This window comes from Fulvia fulva, chromosome 2 (assembly GCF_020509005.1).
Source record: "Fulvia fulva chromosome 2, complete sequence".
NCBI classification, from domain to species: Eukaryota; Fungi; Ascomycota; class Dothideomycetes; order Mycosphaerellales; family Mycosphaerellaceae; genus Fulvia; species Fulvia fulva.
The window spans coordinates 4,717,619-4,736,485 of NC_063013.1; the positions used below are offsets into that span (position 1 = coordinate 4,717,619).

Consider the following 18,867-nt stretch of genomic DNA (forward strand, 5'->3'; position numbering starts at 1 on the left):
CGCTAGGAAGGGGGGAGTAGATAGTAAAGGCGAGGAACCGGACGATTAGGGCACTTCTTAATAACGCTAAGGACCTACGGCGCATTACGAACTAGATACTAGAGAAGGGCTAGCTAGAATAGTACCGCCTAGTAGGAACAGTATAGGAAGAGAGGACACGACGTAGCGCGACGAGACCGGCTAGGAGCGGGGGCTAACGGGGTAGTGATATAGACTACGTACGTTTAGAGGGAAAGCTAATCTAGATAAGGAGAAGTTAGGGGCGGGAAGGGTTTTCACCTATTTGGGTTTCCCTTTATATATAACAATAGATATATACCTATATAGGCCGGATAGGGTCCTAGAACAGGGGAATGACAAATCTATCTATCTATATATAAGTATAGCTTAAAGCCGACTATTATAAATATAGCCGGAGACCTACGCGGTTATATAAGGTAGGAGATAAGGTTTAGCTCAATTTACGTAATATTCGTACTAAACAACTAGCGAAGAAGCTTGATTATAAGAACGTAGGCCCCTTTACGATCACAAAGAAAGTAGCGATAGATATCTACGAACTCGACCTACCTACGAGTATAAGAATATACTACGTGTTCTATACCGACCTACTACGACTATCCGCCGAAGACCCGTTCCCTTTATAGACGTACAAACCTACGCTTACCGAAGTCGATAGCGAAGTTAAGGAATAGCACGATACCGTAGTAGTAGTAGATAGTCGCTAGACTAGAAAAGTAAAGAAGAGTATTAGCTATACTATTAAATAGGTAGATAGGTTATATACTAAAGAACCTTATATTAACTTAAAAGGTACTATAGACAAACTTATAGTAGACTACTATTATAAGAACCCTCGCGCTCTAGGACCTCTACGCGGATAGTAAGTACTAGAGCCTAATATAACCGAGCTAATAGACTCGGCGGACAGTACTAGCGATACTAATAACGACGCGACCGGTACTGCTAACGCTAAGTACTAGTCACGATACAACCTAAGGCGTACTAAGGCATAATAAACAGTTACTTCGTTTCTACGATCTACGCCTAGGACTCGCTACCGCTAGTAACGTCGCTTTGCTTATAGCTTAGGCTCGTCTATAGTCGTATCTTTATATATACCGGAGTTTTAGATTATAGAGTTAGATAGATATACCCTATAGAGCGTTGCTTATTTTGAATTAATAGATACCGCCTCGTAGGCGCTTAAGGCGATTTAAGAAGGGGGGTAGTGTCACGGTATAGCCCTACGGCCTACGGCCTTCGGGTAACGTGACTTCGTAAATATAACGTAACGCCTCGGCTCGGCGAACGTCGCGCTTATCTTCGATACGCGCCTTAGCTAGAACTTCTCTTCTCCGTAGAACTTATTCGATTACTTAGCTACGACACCCTTTTACCTACCGAGAGTAGCCTAGACCCGTATTAGCTAGGAAGGGGGGAGTAGATAGTAAAGGTAAGGAACCGGACGATTAGGGCACTTCTTAATAACGTTAAGGACCTACGGCGTATTATAAACTAGATACTAGAGAAGGGCTAGCTAGAATAGTACCGCCTAGTGGGAGTAGTATAGGAAGAGAGGACACGGCGTAGCGCGACGAGACCGGCTAGGAGCGGGTGCTAACGGGGTAGTAATATAGACTACGTACGTTTAGAGGGAAAGCTAATCTAGATAAGGAGAAGTCGGAGGCGGGAAGGGTTTTTACCTATTCGGGTTTCCCTTTATATATAACAATAGATATATACCTATATAGGCCGAATAGGGTCCTAGAATAGAGGAATAACAAATCTATCTATCTATATTCTATTAAATAGATAGATAGATAGATATTTCATTAAGCTGTTGTAGTGCCCTTTGGCCTATGCAGCTATGCTATCTTGTTTTTGTATATATAGAGGGGAAACCGTGTTGGTGAAAACCCCTCCTCCTTCCCGCCTGTCTTTTCCTCCTCGTTGTCGTCTTAAATTTCCCTTGTTAGGGGTACGCTAGTGTCATGGGCCTGCCCTGATGACTACCCTATCTGCAACCCCCCTCGCTTCCGCCTCTTGTCTATCCACTCCTCCGTCTCGCTCGCGAGGCTAAACTGCTGGAGGTATCCCTGCTGTAGTATCCACCGAGAGATTCGGCGAATGTTGCCTTTGTCCCTAATAATTGACTTGTAGTCTCTCCTTCCCGCTTGGTGCCTCCAATTTCCCCTGCCTCTCGCCCACTGCGGGCATCGTAGTAGCATATGTTCTGGGTTTTGCGATGGGTAGCCACACTGGCAGGCTGGGCTATAGATGTCTAGTGCGCGTCTTCTGAACAGGTAGGCCCTTAATCCAATGTGTTCGGACCTGATTTGGATCGCTATGCTTGCTTCGGCCCTTGTCAGGTCCCTATATAGCTGGTAATTGTGTCTCTGGAAGGCTCGGAGCGCTATCGGGCCTGTTGTCTTAGGGGGCTTCCTTTTCCAGTCCTGCTCCCATAGGCAGCTCGCTATCTGTTCCGCTAGGTTTTGGGTCTTAGCCTTGCTCCCGCCGGCCTGGCGAGTCCTACGCTCCTCCTCCTTTCGTGCTAGCCATTCGGTGCTTGTCTGTACGGCCGTAAAGGTCGTAAGGTCATCCTCTTTTTGGCTTGTCCTATATCCTGCCCCTCTCCGGTAGCGGCTTTCTATCTTATTCTTTGCCTCCTGGATCGTGGTTTGTGCTAGGTAACCTGTCGTCTTTGCCGCGTATTGAATTCTCATTCCCCGGATGTACTGGCCGATTGGTGGTATTCCTGTCTCCATTTCTACCGTGCTTGTTGACGTTGTCTTGTATGCGCCTAGTACCCTACGTAGGTTGCCTGCCTGTGTCCTGTTTAGGGGTTGCTCTATCCGTTTCGGGATCGGCTTGCCTGCGCCTCCTGTTCCCCAAATCTGTGCCCCGTACAACATAGCTGGTCTGACGATCGCCTTATACATTACTCTTGCCTTGTCGAATGTTGCTCCCCATGTAGATGCCGTAAGCCTCTTTATCGAGGCTTCATTGACTTGCGCTCGACTCTGGGCTTTCTTAATCTGTACATTCCAGCTTAGCTTCGGGTCGAGCCAGATCCCTAGTACTCGTAGCTCCGCTGATGGCTTGGTCTCGTAGCCTTGGATTCTTACCGCCGCCTTCATATTATGGTGTGTTCTCGCTTTACTGAAGTGTATAAGTTGGTACTTTTCAGGGGCGAACCGGGCACCATGCTTCTTTGCCCACTCCTCGCATTTCTTGTGCCTATCTTCAAGGAGGCGACAGTTCTCTTCTGTCGAGTCTGACCAGGCTAGGATGTTTGTATCGTCTACGAACCCCGATGCTGAGGTTTGCGGAGAGGTGAGTAGGGGGATTAGATCCGACATAAATATTAGAAACAGGATAGGGGAGAGAGTAGATCCCTGAGGTATTCCAGTCTCTGCCTTCACCGGGTCGGACGTGTACCTTCCTAGGACTAGGTATGTCGTCCGTTCCTGGAGAAAGGAGAAGACGAACGACGTTGCCCACTGGGGGATGCCTTTCTGCTGTAGGATATGTATTAGCCTTTGGTGTGAGACGTTGTCGAAGGCCCCTGCGATGTCGAGGGATAGTAAGGACGCCGCTCGGTTCCTGCCGTAGTGCCAGAGGGTCTGGCAAGGAAGGAATCGTATTTAGCAAGCTAGCTACGAGATAAGGTGACAAGTCTTAACCGCGCTTTCCCACTCATCTAGCACCACCGTGTAGCCTCGTTTCGAGAGGTTAGCCCGGAGCAAAAGCTTCCCTCTACGCCCTCCCTCCCTGTTTGCTCCTTAAGCCAATATCCACCTCCATAGGCCTAAGCCCTTTAGTGCTCTCTATTGACCGACATGCGCATCCGTCCTCTCGGGCTGTACAGACAGTGTCAGCCGTCGCTGCCAGTGTACACCACGCCCCAGGTTTTGACGCCCTTCGCGTTACCGCAGCCTATCTCTAGAAAGCGGCCGTCCATGCCTCGCAGGTTTGCTCGGGGCACACACCACGCCGGGCAGCGTACTCCTTGCGTTTCCACCTACTAACCAATATGAAGTTCCTTATCACCCTGCCCTCGATCCTCCCCGATCACAGAACTAATCCACTTGCATTGTACGTCTTTTCCCCGTCCTAATAGCCGTCTTTTCCTTGCTCAGGCTATCGTCTTTTCCTCGTCGCAATCTACCATGTCAGACTAGGTGCGTTGTGTAGCGGGACAGGCAGTGCCTCAGGCAAAACCCTCGTTCCCATACCGGGTGTTCAACAGGCCCTTACAGGCTTCGTCGCGTGTCCACCTACCCACCGCATTGCCCGCTGGCAAACACCAGATTGTTTCGTAGTCCGCTCGACGCCGTTGCATAGTCCGCTCAGTTGTTGTTCTGTAGTCCGCTCGTCCAATGTTCGTCGCTCAGCCCGCTCGGTTTGCGGTCTCCGGAGGTGAAAATTCTGCACTCATACCAGAGGTGTCCTGTCGAGCGTATAGGCCACGGTTCCGCGCCCTTCTTACACGTAGAAAGAAGAGGGACTCGCTCCCGACACGAGTACACGCTCGTCGGATGGTTTTCATACCCGTTTTGCTGGTAGTCCTCTGTTCGCCGCGGCTTCGCCTACGTTGCGCGCCCGTCGCGCCCACGACGCTCCAGCGTGAGAATACTTGGCTCTCTCGTAGCTAGACGAGAGGTTCGTAGCCGACACCACGTACAGGTGATTCTCGTCGTCGACCTATTCTATTAAATAGCAATAGTTACTATCTATAGAGCTATTCGAATCTACCCTTATCGGCTCGATTATTATAAGATAGAAGTTACTATCTACGAAGCTCTATAACGCCGTACTATAGAAGTATCTAGTTATTCGAATACTAGTAAGATACTTTACGATATAGCTCTTACTACGTCGTATACCTTTATTCTATATAGATTTATTAAAAGTCCCCTTCTTTACCTTCGATACGTTCATTTAGTTATTATAATAGTAACGGTAGTATACGGATTATACCTAAGCTTGCTCGTAGACTAGACGCTTATTACTAGCATTTACCTTCTAGAATAACTATATCTACGGCTAATATAGCGAGAACTTATTAGGACTAAAGGATACCTTATTACTACTATTATTACGCGGATCCGGTAGCTCGAAGAATAGCTATCGTTAAATAGCGATATTACTAGGAATAAGGTTAGCTATAAATAAGGAAGAGTAAGAATTAAGGTACCTATACCTTATTAGGGCCTTACTATATATATATATATATATATATATATATATATATTAATAATAGTAGTAGTAATAGCGAGGTAGATAGAAATAAGATAGCCGAATAAGGATAAGTTCACGTTATAGTAGTTACGAGATCGACAACTTGGTAACACTATAGCGTAACGACACGGACCTTAATATTGAGTTGACACTATAGTGTCGTCCAACTCAAGAATTATTGGTTCACGGCTTGTGGGAAGGCTGTACCGGCTGGAGCTGCAGTGCTTTTCGTGGTGCCGTCATAATCCGCACATGTGCCGCTCAATACATGTAGGTACGCTTCATTCTTCTTTGCTCTTCCTCTTCTCCACTGCCATTAAAGCTTTGCACATTGATCACAAGCCATCATGAAAATCCTAACAAAAGAGGAAGAGCAGGAGCACTACAAGTATGGCATCACGCGACCAATGCAACGAACACGATACTGATCTCAAGATAGTGCCACCGTCTATGGCGGTACACTGGGAGGCCTCGCCGGTACAGGCGTGGGCGCGCTGGGTGTCTACGCAGCTACGATGAGATATCCAGCATTCAGATCTCTCACACTACCATTCCGCGCATTCTTGATCGCATCCTCTGGCACATTCACAGCAATCATTGCGGCCGACCGATACTCAAGGCACTACGAACAATCGCGGCATCCAGAGCAGAACTACCGAGACGAGCAGCAATCCCTCCAGGAACAGATAAATGCCGGCAAATCGCAAAAAGAGAAGACAATGGCATGGTTGTCCGACAACCGCTACAGCTTAGTCTTTGGTTCATGGGTTGCTTCCATCTCTCTTGCGATGGGTATTGTGGGCAGGAACCCATACCAGACAACGCAACAGAAGCTCGTGCAAGCTCGTGTCTACGCTCAAGGATTCACACTCGCCGCAGTCATCGTGTCTCTGGCGTTTGAGGGTGGTGACAGGATGAACAAGACTGGCCGCTGGGAGACTGTCAAGGTCCTCGATCCAAACGATCCAACACACAAGCACATGATCGAGAAGAAGATCCACCACGAACGCTACGCTGGCGAAGATCAGTGGATGGACATGGTTGAGGCCGAAGAGCGACGTATCAAGGAGCGCGAGCAGGCGGCTAAGCAGCGTGAGGAGGCTCAGCACAAGAATGGCAATGGCAAGTCCAAGCAGAAGAAGCTTGACCTCGAGAAGGGTAAGCCAGAAGAGTCAAAGGATAGCAAGTTGAACGCCGCGTAAAGAAACCAGCCTCCATATGTACTAATAGTAATGCCGACTGAATGGCAGTCGCGGGCCGGGAAGACAGCGAGGCCCGATATGACGGTACGAATGCATTAGCTGGGCGAAATGGCGTTGGGAAGAAGCATTGTATAGAAGCTAAACACGAAGCATCAAGATCAGTATCTGTCGCATACACGACCCCATGCTGTAAGTCACCCAGCCACCGTAGCCGTGTCGGTCCCCATGCACCCGCGAAGCGGGTGTTGGACAACCCAGTGATATTGGACACCTCAACGATATCAATGAGGTGTATTCAACTATCTATTGGCTATATCGTCCATACAGGCAAGCCATATTGTCATAATCTTCCGTCTCTCCACTGGATAAGCAGGTCTGTTGTATGTCCCCTTGATATAGCTCATAATCTTGCTTATCCGGTGTCTCAATTCACCTGTTCTTGCACGTGCTAGCTGGGCTTCAAGCTGCTTTACTGTGTTCTCTTCACGTTCTTGTATAGCAGCTCTTGCGTTGATAGCCTTCATGACACCTCCACGCTGAAGGTGTTGTCTCTTCTGAGTGTTGCGAGCATTGCGAGCGTTCTGGCGGACCGTGGTGTTGTTCAATTCAGCTACTGCTTCGGCGCCCTCAACGATAGCAATCTGGGCTCCACGGAAGAGTGGCTCCAGTCGCTGCTTAATAGACTCGTCTATCAATGGATCAGCTATAAGCGCAGCAGTGTATCGACCGAAGGTCCTCACTGTTGTTGGAAGCTGCTTATCGTTGACAATCGGCTCCGGTGTTGAGACTCGTTTATTCGATCGAAGAGCAGCTAGGTCTTGCCTTGCACGAGCCAATATTGGCTCCGGATTGAAGGGGTAGATACCACACTTCTCGAAGCCGCTTATGATGGTTGTTGGCTTCGTTGCTTGCCTTCTGAAGGCCTCGAAGTCATGCAAGAACTAGGTCCAGTATGGTATCGCTTGAGGATCGAATTTGCGCTGATCTGGACCATCCGGAGTCGCGCGGATACGCCTATCTTGTCACAACTCCTCAAGTAGGTTGCAAGAACAGCTTCTTGATCGTCTGTCAACACCGTGTGCGTACGCGGCCGTGTGCTGCGTGAGTTGTGACCGAGAAGTCGTCTTCTGAAGCGTTAGTAATCGACACCCCAGTTGGCGGCTACCTGCTTGACAGGACCTGGATTTGACGCGTCGCAGTACCACTGCACGGCCTCACTGATGAGCTCCTCTTCTTCACGATAGATGGAAGCAACCATAATGATGAGATAACGCGTGTTGAATGGAAGATACGCGTGTTGGAAAGCGTGGTTTTATTGAGGTGTCCAATATCACTGGGTTGTCCAACACCCGCTTCGCGGGTGCATGGGGACCGACACGGCTATTCGTCTTGTTACGTTCTCAGTGACTCGATGCCAACCTGTTGCCACGCCCATGCATGTCCCGCCAATGTGGTTCCTCGCGTGCCTGATTGTCGAAACGAAAGTATATTGTATGATTGAAAGTGCTCGGACAAGTGTCGTCTCAGAAAATGTGCTGTTGGCGGTTGTGAACCTCCAAAGGTAAGCGTAGCGGAGTGGAGCTCTCTACCAACCCTTCTAGACTGCAAAGTAGCGTGCGATCCACGCTACCGCTACCCGACGTACAGTGCTTATTATACGACGACATAGGCGTTAGCGACGAGTATATGTTTGCGAGTTCGCCAACAGGCACAGTGCGGTAGGTCACGTGACCCTAAGACTTGAAAGTTGACCAATCAGAGCGGGCGCCAAGGCTAGTTGAGGGCTGGTATAGAGCTTCACTCCCTCGCTGACGCCTCACCTACGTACTCGCAAGCTCGTACTCCGGTGTGGCTAGCGCTCGGTCGCTACGCTTAATTATGCATTCTTTATTGATACATTTCAAACCGTGAGGTATAGCATATCGTCTCTTAATCATACACGTAACACAAGGAGTATCACAAAGCGACTCATGCCTCCCATACCAATCCTTCCAAATCATGGCAACGTAAGTATAATACATATCGAAGTAAGCTTAGCGCAAAAGTGTCGGAGAGAGTGTTTGTGTTGACTGCATCGGTTTTGGTGGTGTTGGTGGTTGTAGTGATTGAAATGGCCAGATGCCATATGAACGAGTCGTTGTCGAAAGCGTATTACGTGGTGGTTGTTCTTCTTTCTCTTCGAGGCGTAGCGACGCCATGCTGTGGTGTTGTTGTAAAGTCCATCATGAGCTCGTTCCCTTTTCTTTGCTATCATGCATCAGTTCTATTATACGTGATCGACCAGGCTAACTGTATCATTGTGGATTATGCTTCTCTGTTAGCTTCAGCCGCTGTTTCGGACGGGGCGAATCGTGGAGGGTTCGTCAAATCCCCAGGACGGTGTCGCAACACCGCAGTCCTTGCCGGACTATCCTCAGTGGTGCCTGCTGCTCGCACATAGGGTGAATCGTACCCAGTACCAGCGCGTGCGGTCGGACTGCCTTCTGGCTCGTCTTTGGTCGATCTCGCGTGCCGTCTTTTGCCAGATGACGAGCTGGAATGACTTGCGCTTTTCGGTTCGCCTGCAGAGGGTGTGAGCATGGCAGCAATTGGCATGCGTGTGGCAGGCGGCAACTTTGCTTCTGCTGTTGGTGCAGATGTGATTGTGACTGCCATGGGCGCAGGTGTAGACGTCGATGTCGATGGCCGAGAAGCTGTTGTTGCAGACAACGGACCTGGATCGCCACCACTAAGCGCAGCAGCCGCCTCTGCCTTTGCCTGCGCCTCTGCTTTGGTAGGTCGACCACGCTTTCGTTTCGGAGGCGGCTCTGTGGGAGAAGGTTGAGAGTACGTTGGTAGGGCGAGCGATGGCTTGGGTCGTATCTCGCGGCCACTGGGACCAGCAGAGTATGGTCCCTCATATTGGAAAGGTCTCTTGAGTGAGACCGGCGCCGACAGTGGCGTGGATATGTTCGGCGCCGCGATCTGTTGCTGCATTGACAGGGATCTCCGCAATTCATCGAAGGCGTAGCGGCAAGAATTTAGCGAACGACCTTGCAGCAGAAAAAAGGATCAGCATCGGATCGAGCCAACAACATGTGACGGGAAAGGAAGCTTGTTGTTCTTGGTGTGTGAAGCGTGTCTGTACAGTCGCAGGCTTACCTGGTGGTAGTGGAATCTCGTCCCATCGAGGCTGTATGTTCATACTCCGTAACAGGTTGAGTAACACATCGGGCGGAGGATGTGCTGCCTTGATGATTTCGGCCAGCAGGTAGTTCTGTTGATCCATGTCAGATGTTCGGTAACACAAAGATCGCCATGCTACCATACCTTCTCGTGGGAGGACCATGGTTGTTCGGGAGGTGTTGCCATGCCGAGGGGGGAACGAAACAAAGGGAACGCGTAGCAGATTCATAGAAGACATGCGTTGAAGTCGTACAGTATTTCAGTAATTAGCAGCGAGCGCGTAGGTGTCGTGAATGTCGTAGCTTCTTGCAACAAAGGAGATCCCAGCAGCGATAGTACAATGGGTCGAGATATGCCGGCAGAGGCCGCTCAAACGAGTGTATGAAGAGGCGCGCCTAACGATTAGAGAAAGAGATGCATTACCACACAGCACCTGACAGGCACGAAAATGAGCGTCTTTGAACCAGAGGAGAGAGAGGAAATGCAGCAGGGCAAAAGAGGTGGTGGGAGATGAAACCTGGATTGGGATTCTTGCATGATCTTTGCATGCTGCAGGAGGCTTTAGTCTGCCTTCCAGCGTGCATTAGACCTAATGCCTGTGGCCAGCGCTCGGGGATCATGCAGTGCATGCATCTTATAGGAGACCAAGCAACCGGCTGCCATCGAGCGACGTGATCCAGATGCGGCGTGCTCCGGCTTTGGAGTACGACTGCCGGTGGGTGACGCCAGTACTGCAGTTCTGTACCCGCGGTGTTGCTGTAGTGTTGTGGTGTCGTGCTGATCGAGGACTCGTCAAGGCTTAGTGGCTTATTAGGTAATAAAGTTTCCTTGGTGCGGGACCGAGCCTGGGCTGTAGCCTGTGGGCTGACAGGGCTGTTCATCAGCTAGTGCTGTCCTTAGCGAAACATTCAAAGCTCGTTTCATCGTCTGTGCATTTCGATCAATATGCTGCAAGCGCAGTCGACTGCGCGCAGCGGTATCATTTCGACGTTAGCTGAATGGTCGCAGTCGATTCAGCCAATTGAGTTTGCGCAATGGCATGGGCATGTCGACTGAGCAGGCTAGACAAGACAGCAGCTCCGTATTGCCGCTTGGATCGTTCATCTGTAACATGCCTGTGCTTCTCGGCGTGTCGCCGTCCTGGAGCCGTGGTGTCAAGCCCTCATGAGAGACTCGTAACGACTGACTTGGTGCAACGTAGTCGTACCCCTAATACTGGAGCGTGGAAGAGCTATGATGGTTAGGCTTCGCCTGAAGCATTCGCCTGCTCGCTGATGGCGCACCTGGCCGTGCCTTGAACGGTGCGGCCACGAGCTCCATATCTTGAAGGCGTCAACGCTACCCGTCCTGGCCGACATCTAGAAGAGCAACTCCAGAGCCACCGCTATGGAACCGTAGCGGAACACGCAATGCCGGTTGCCGCGCGCAATGGAATACTGTACCCGGGACCAACTAAGCGCCGCGGAGGTTGAGCTGGGCGCATTTAATGCACATGCCCATAGCTTGTGGTTCGTATGGCGTGCGTGCAAAGATGTAGTTGCCGCTTTGTTTCGTGGCGATTGATGTTGCAAGGACGCGCTTCAGCGCAGGCAGCAAGCGGAATAGTACGCCGAGGTCCAGCATGAGCGCGCGGTCTTTGGGAAGTCATCCCTATTCACGGTCAAGTCGCCTTCGCGGAGCTACCCGCCAGCACAATCGCGGTTTCCTTGCTTCGAGACTGGCAGGAAGGTGAATGGCCACAAGACAAGGCGGAAGGAAGGAGCAGGCGGGAACAGCCGCCGAACTTGCTTGATTGTCCGCGAAGTCAAGAAGTGTAGATGCTGTTCATTGCAATCCCGTTTCTACACAACACTCTGCGCCGGCAGACACAATTGTCAATCTCGCTCCTTTGTCGTGAGCGCTACATTACTAGCCGGCTCGCAGCAATCTCAGCTGCCTGCTTGACACAATCCGTGATCCGAAGAGTGGTATGGATTTGGTCTTATGCACCACAAAGTAGCACTACACATACTCATGTTGGTGAAGCAATAGAACAATTCGCGCGACGGCTTGCACGTACAGTCATTCACTATCCTGCGCTTCGAGACCTGTCCCCAATAGCGACACGCGCTCAGGTCAACGAGCCTTGCCCACAAGTGCGCGCCACGAGACAGCTCATTCACCATCGCCAGCACTATTTCTCCAACCTGGACCGAGCTGGCATTAGTCTGTCCAACACCGGGATGCAGCAGTGAGGGTGGCGTTGGCATGTGCGCGATTCTCGTCGTGGACCTAAAGATTTCTTCCGTCACGCTGTCACCTTCACCCTCGGCCGCACACTGCCCGGCTTCCACCACCGCTGCAACATCCACCGCCACAAATCAACATGGCAGATGGAGACCACAAACATGACCGCCTCGAGTCGGAAGTACGTGACATGAACCTGAAAGAGGAAGAGGCAGATGTGGATATGGATACCGTCGTCCCGAAAGGAGAGCGCAGCGAAGACAACGCATCCGCTGCCGGCGGCGACGATAGTGACAGCAGCGCACCTCCCACCACGAAGCGGTCTTCACGGTCGCCGACCAAACAAAAGCGCGCTTCTGGCTCGCCTGCTGTAAAGTTCGAGGAGGAAGAGACTGTCGGCGGCGAGGTGACACTGAAGCTGGAGCCAGGCAAGCCGCCGAAGCTGGCGCGGACAACATCTCACAGAGTGGAAAAACGGGCGCCACAACTCTTCACCGAGCACGAGGATGCATTACCGGAGGCTCTCAATTTCTTCGAGAGGCTGCCGGAGTGCAGTTATGCCAATAGGTACCTGGGAGGCACAGAACCTGCGTTGGAGTGCGATTGTGCAGAGGAGTGGGGTAAGTCCTTCAAAATTCACATGCGATGAACATGTATTGCCCATGGTATGTACAATGTCTAATGCTGTCTATAGACCCTGCGACTCGTCAGAATCATGCCTGCGGTGAAGACTCCGACTGCATCAACCGCGCCACCAAGATGGAGTGCGTGTCAGACTGTGGTTGCGGATCAAAGTGCCAAAATCGACGCTTCCAACGGAAGCAGTACGCCGATGTCACTGTCATCAAGACAGAAAAGAAGGGATATGGCCTTCGTGCTAACAAGGACCTCCGACCTGGCGACTTTATCTTCGAGTACATCGGCGAAGTCATCGGTGAGCAAGTGTTCCGTCGGCGAATGCAGCAATACGACGAAGAAGGCATCAAGCACTTTTACTTCATGTCGTTGAACAAAGGCGAGTTCGTGGACGCAACTAAGAAGGGAAATCTCGGTCGTTTCTGCAACCACTCTTGCAATCCCAACTGCTATGTTGACAAGTGGGTTGTCAACGACAAGCTCCGCATGGGTATATTCGTCGAGCGCAATATCCAGGCAGGGGAAGAGTTGGTGTTCAACTACAATGTCGACCGATATGGCGCGGATCCTCAGCCGTGCTACTGTGCGGAGCCTAACTGCACGGGATACATTGGTGGCAAGACCCAGACTGAGCGTGGTACAAAGCTCTCACATGCCATCATCGAAGCTCTTGGTATCGACGATGCGGACGCTTGGGACACTGCAGTCGCGAAGAAGCCACGTAAGAAGAGAGCTGGCGAGGATGACGAAGAGTACGTCAACAACGTTGAGCCTAGGGGTCTTGACGAAGAAGGCGTCAACAAAGTCATGTCGTCTCTCATGCAATGCAAAGAGAAGTGGATTGCCGTCAAGCTGCTTGCTCGGATACAACGTGCGAACGACGAGAAGGTGTGGAATCGTGTGGTACGCTTCCACGGTTATCGCATATTGAAGACGACGTTGTCCAACTTCAGCGACGACGAGAACGTCATCCTCCAAGTACTGGAGGTTCTGGACAAGATGCCACGCCTGACACGAAACAAGATCCAGGATGCCAAGATTGAGGAGGCTCTCATACCACTACTGCAGCACGAGCACGAACTGATTCGCATCGAATCTCAAGCCTTGCTTGATGCGTGGGCGAAGCTGGAGATAGCTTACCGAATACCTCGTGTCAAGAGAGATCCTAATGCAGTGGTGCCTGACCGCAAAGCAGATCGATTCGACAGACGAGACGATGACCGACGTCGTAGTAGGTCAAGATCGAGATCCAAATCACCCGAGCGGATACAAGCACCCACTGGTCCTCGTAACAACGCACCACAACGTGCTGCTGGCTTCCGTCCCGGGCCACGATTCCGACCTCCTCCTCCGGTCGGCGCGCTACCTCCTGGCTGGTTCGAGGCCACCGCTGCAAATGGCACTGTCTACTACTACAACCAGGCTGGTAGTACCACCTGGCAGCGTCCGACGATGCAATCTGCAGCGGTGCCACCTCCGCCTCCTCCGAAAGCTGTCGCAGATCAGCAGATGCTGCAAGACCTAATCAGGAACATCGTCGCCACAAAGAAGGAGGAATCTAAGCAGCCCTCTGCCGCTGCTACTCCGATCGACACCTCAAAGAAAGAGCGAAAGGAAGACAAGTGGCGTACGGAGCCAGAAGAGAAGCAAAAGCGGCGGTACGAGATCACACTGCAACCACATATCATGCACGTCGCCAACAAGTACAAAGGCAAGCTTGAGAAGGACGAGCTCAAGCGCTGGGCAAAGGAACTGAGCAAGATGGTGGTGGATTCTGACTTCAGGAAGAACCGTGTCGAAGATCCTAACAAGATCAGCGATAAGAAGGTCAAGGATGTCAGGAAGCATGCCCAAGCATTTTTCGAAAAGGCGATGAAGAAGAAGGCAGCCGTGGAGACGAAGAGGGCAGAACGAAAGGTGAAGAAAGGCGAAGCGAGCAACACGCCGGACGGCTCACCCGCAAAGGCTGGTTCTCCCATGCTCGAGGAGGATGATGCTGTTTCCGATCATGAGATGGCAGGGGCTGGCGAGGGTCTTGACGCTACACCCATCGACTCTATGGACAGCCCTGCGACCAACAAGCGCAGACGAGAAGAGCTCGCCAACATCGCAGACGAGGAGGCCGCCATTCTCAAGCGACCTCGGACCGATACCACACAGGCACCTCCACCTCCACCTCCTCCGCCTGCCGATCTTGCTCAGGATGACGAACAGCCAGCAACTATTCTGAAAGAGGACCTGAACGCTGTCGATGATGCTGACCTCGGATTCTCTATCAAAGGCGCCGCTAAGTTAGCTCATAGCAGGCCAGAGTCAGTGAACGGCGAGCCCCATCAGATTGCCACCCCTCCTACCACTGGCTCGCCGGACCGCGATGAGGCAGAGAAGGCGATAAAGTTGGCAAATTTCGCGGGCATGAATCCCGAGAGGATGCGCCAGCTCGGACTGGTCGACGGCGGTCAATGAGATACCCTTCTTGTGTGCATGGTATAATGGCGTTGGCCAGCATAACCAGACGGTAGCGAAACAGTCTGCGTGCTGAGTCGAGAGAGCTCAAAAGTCTGAGCGAACTCCGAATGGCTCCTTCTTGATAGTACGTAATCTTTTTGTACATTAGGTAGAGTCACAAATAGTCGAGAGGAAGAGAATTCTTGTAATACTTGCTCATCAGGAGCTCAGTCGAACAAGTCCTGACCTGAATCACGTCCGAGGCCATTCGCATTCCAGTGACTCCAGCTTCTGACTCGCCAGCCTTCACCACTGCTACTGATCCAGCCACCGACTGCTGCGATGATGGCGGCTCTGTCTTCGGCAGGTGCGCGGATCCAGACTTGCCGTCCATCGAGCCTTAGAATGTCGAAAGGTATCGCACTTCCGTGCAGTCCCAGAAACGATTTGAGCGCGGCAGTGATATGCAGGTGTACGGTTGCGTTGTCGATAGCTCCATGCTGTTGGTGGCCATTCGCGAGTGATGGGATGTGTTGCAGGTGTAGATACGCCCAGTCTGGTTTTCGGATCGAGAATTGGCTGAGAGTTTGGTTGGTTGGATTTTTCTTGTTGCGCTTTTTCTTGTCTGCTGTGGATGATGTTTGAGTTGTTGGCAGCGTTGTTGCGGTGCTTTCTGTAGCGTCTGGCAGCTGTTCTGGATCGGACATTTTGTGGTGATGTCATGTTGAATGCGGTGACAAAGGACACCTGCAGGAAGAGAGGTTTGGGGAAATCCCTCCGCACAGACCAAGTCGCTTCAGTATGCTATTTGATGCAGGAGCGATGTAATATCGCAATTTTAATACAGCCTAATCATCCACCAACGCCGAGCTCGCTGGATGCAGCACAGTGGCAAAAGCAACATCGTTCTACGTCCCAAGATCCTCTATCCCATCTTCAAACGTGCACCTCCACCATCCATCGCTGTCTCCGCCTTCCTCTTAAGGGAGTCCGGAGTAGCACTTCGCTCTCTGCATCCACCACCACCGACACTCGCAAGCGCAGCCGCAAGTGATCCAGCCGAGGAACCACCCAGGGCAGGCTTCGTCATCTCGGCCAGACATGTTGCATGCACTATCCTCCCATTCTGAACCGCGGCATTGGCAAATACCCAATCCTGGAGTTCATCCGAGTACTGGCTGTGCATATCCTCCTGACAGATGTTGCACGTGTTCTTCGTCATACCTGCAGGTGCTCGTACTGACTTCTGTGATGGGTCGTCCTTGATCTTGGCTGCCGCGGCGGCATCCTGTGCTGTTGCAGTTGTGGTAGATAAGTCAAACTCGGTATGCTTGATCCACTCCATTTCGTCGACGTACCAATTCCGATGATGGCCTCGGTTGGTGTTCGGGTCAGCAATGCGCTGATTAGTGCGGAAATGCCAGTCGAGATGTCGCTGCTTCTTCTCCCGTCCTTCTTCGGTTGCTAAGAAGCGTCGTCCGCATTGAGTACACTGATTCGGCTGTGCATCGTAGAGAGCATGTATCAACTCTGGTCGATGAACCTTGAGGGAAGCTGCAGTGATGGTCTGTACTGGTGGTACGTTCGGCATTTGCATCGGGGCACCACCTTGGACCGGCGGAAGTATACTTTGCAGCGACTTCAAGAAGTCGAGGTTGGGTGGGGCAGTAGCTGGAGGAGGGGCATGAGGTATTGGTGTTGATGCTGGGTGGGCCGTGTTGATGATGCCGGCCTTTGACAATGCAGCCAACAGATCGACCGGGCCGTTTGCACTTGGTGCTGCCGCGGTGTGGTTTTGAACGGTATGGAGCTGCGAATGGGTCGCATTGCGGATCTCCGGGATCGCTGCGCGCATTTGTGGCGTGCTCGGCTTCTGTACATTTGCCAGCAGGGCTTGCAAATTGCTGAGTGCAGATGGCGGCATCACTGGCGGCGCTGCGGTGCCTTGGGGTGGCACCTGAGCTGGTAGAGGAAGTGGAAATTGGGCATTGGGATATTGTGGTTGTTGTGGAGGTTGGTAGGGTGGAGCAAAGGGCGCTGCCGCAGGCTGTTGCCACTGGGGCGTTGGTGCAGCAGCTTGCGGCGGGGGACGCGCAGGTTGCTGAGTTGGTATCTGCGACGACAGTATTGTCACCTGGTTGCGGACCGCTTGAAACTCTGGAGGACTGAGCGCTCGGTTCTGTAGAAGGTTAAGCAGTTGCTGGAGAGCGCCCAGCTGCGCCTGGAACCTGCCCTCGCCTGGGTTGCTAGCGAGCATTTGTTGGAATCGTGGTATCAACGCCTGAATATCTCGTTTCACACCTTCCACGTCATGGGAGGCTGGCTGTATTTGTTGCTGAGGCGGAGGCTGATATGTGTGTTGCTGCTGCTGTGGCTGTATCTTTGGTCAGCATAAGGTCAATGTGATGAACACGACTAGAAATACCTGTGGTTGACCATACGCCTGATACGGCTGAGGCGGAAGTGGGTGCGGTGGCGTGGAGAACTGCCCGTTGTGCTGCGGCGGTGTTGGCATGTTGCCTCGGTAAGGAACTTGAGGTTGTCTGCTTTGGAGGACCGCGGTTCTTGCCTTGATCAGGGCATTGTCAATCGGTCGGACAGTCTCGAGAGGGAACACTGGACGGGGATCTATCGAGCCCGGCACTGGTTCTTTCCAGGTCTTCGTAAGACCTTCCATCGCTTTTCTCGTTGTTCCATCGACCAGTGTGTAAGCATCCATGAATGTTCTGTACAGGTCACGGCCGAGATAGACTGTGTATGGAGTTCCGACATTCTTGACAATACTATCAAGGACGTAGAACGCTGGGAGTTTGCGGCTTGCTGGAGTCTGCTTCGTTGTCAGCACATAGATCCTGTGCCACATATGAGCATCACGTTACCGGTTGACCCTTACCGTCTTGATATGATTCTCGAGGACTTTTGAGATAGCTTGAGCGTGCTCTGTGTTCTCCTTCGCGATGATGGTGAGGTTGCTGATTTCATATCTGTTGTTGCCTTGCAGGTCTTTCAAGGCGTCCTCGAAGTCGGCAGCCACTTCTGCAGAAGATGATGCGCCTGAAAGTGAGCCTCGCGGCGATCTGGAAGACATGATGACTTCACGGGAAGACGACGAGACACTTCACGACGCAGGATAAGCTAACTATAGAGCTGCGATGGGGTCCAACAGAGAACAGAGCGACGGCTGAAGGACCAGCCGTGACACGTGCTGCAGGGGCTTGGGCGCTGCGACGAGCAGCGGGTCCGCCTTGCACGCGGATCAATGTAGGAGCAGTCCTTGTGACGGACGATATGGCAACAGTGTAGTGACTGGTTGCTAGCTACGTTCTTTGACCGCGCTGGTCTTTGTCAAGGCCAACGCAAGTTCTGTTCGCTTGCCTCCAAATTCCGAAGCTCTTTCTGACCGCCGATACCGCAGCTCACAATGCTCGCTGCTGCTGCCGAGTAATGCCGTCGCCTTTCATAGACCAAGTATAGATTGGTTGATGTTTCTTGAAGTGCTGAGCGCCGTGCGCCCGCGATACCGTGGTGGGTAGATCGGCGCTCTTGCCGGTTGCTCGGTGTCGCCCGCCGCTGTGTATGTCCCGGATGAAGACCTGGAGTATAGACTAACCTGATATTCTTTCTGAAGGCGCTGAGGCCGAGTCGACGGATGCGTAGTGGATTTGAAGAGGTGTGAAGAGGATGTTGTCGTGGTGGTGGTGGTGCTGTTGTCAGCTTGTTGCTGTGTAAAGTTGTTGGAGATTGACTACCTGAATCCTAGCGCGAATCACGGCCCCCGGCCCCCGGCCCCGGCTCCTGCCGAGTCGAGCTAGTGACGTACTAAACCTTGCTCGTCGCTTTCACTGTCGCCAGGCTTCATGTTCAATGTTCCTTCTTTCCACCTACACACATCTATCAGCCTTCAAAGATACCGCTGCTGCACCCAACAGGACTTTGCATTCAGCCA

At 51.9% G+C, this 18,867-nt stretch overlaps 5 protein-coding genes across 5 annotated transcripts; 2 read left to right on the top strand and 3 right to left on the bottom strand.

The window, feature by feature from the left end:
* Positions 1–5,591: 5,591 nt before the first annotated feature.
* Positions 5,592–6,446, top strand: CLAFUR5_03322 (Respiratory supercomplex factor 2; the record flags this gene model as incomplete). The annotated part of the gene is made up of 2 exons (XM_047902470.1): positions 5,592–5,632; positions 5,684–6,446. 2 exons carry the CDS (start codon positions 5,592–5,594, stop codon positions 6,444–6,446), a joined length of 804 nt encoding a protein of 267 aa, XP_047758102.1.
* A 2,304-nt stretch (positions 6,447–8,750) lies between these two features.
* On the bottom strand, positions 8,751–9,797 carry CLAFUR5_03323 (uncharacterized protein; the record flags this gene model as incomplete). Its single annotated transcript, XM_047902471.1, has 3 exons — positions 8,751–9,478; positions 9,588–9,702; positions 9,756–9,797. The coding sequence occupies 3 exons, from the start codon at positions 9,795–9,797 to the stop codon at positions 8,751–8,753; spliced, it is 885 nt and encodes a 294-aa protein (XP_047758103.1).
* A 2,179-nt stretch (positions 9,798–11,976) lies between these two features.
* CLAFUR5_03324 (Histone-lysine N-methyltransferase, H3 lysine-36 specific) lies at positions 11,977–14,939 on the top strand (the record flags this gene model as incomplete). The annotated part of the gene is made up of 2 exons (XM_047902472.1): positions 11,977–12,457; positions 12,532–14,939. The coding sequence occupies 2 exons, from the start codon at positions 11,977–11,979 to the stop codon at positions 14,937–14,939; spliced, it is 2,889 nt and encodes a 962-aa protein (XP_047758077.1).
* A 209-nt stretch (positions 14,940–15,148) lies between these two features.
* On the bottom strand, positions 15,149–15,628 carry CLAFUR5_03325 (uncharacterized protein; the record flags this gene model as incomplete). The annotated part of the gene is made up of 1 exon (XM_047902473.1): positions 15,149–15,628. One exon carries the CDS (start codon positions 15,626–15,628, stop codon positions 15,149–15,151), a length of 480 nt encoding a protein of 159 aa, XP_047758101.1.
* Positions 15,629–15,846: 218 nt separating this feature from the next.
* Positions 15,847–18,009, bottom strand: CLAFUR5_03326 (uncharacterized protein; the record flags this gene model as incomplete). Its single annotated transcript, XM_047902474.1, has 3 exons — positions 15,847–17,295; positions 17,347–17,748; positions 17,815–18,009. 3 exons carry the CDS (start codon positions 18,007–18,009, stop codon positions 15,847–15,849), a joined length of 2,046 nt encoding a protein of 681 aa, XP_047758075.1.
* Positions 18,010–18,867: the final 858 nt, after the last annotated feature.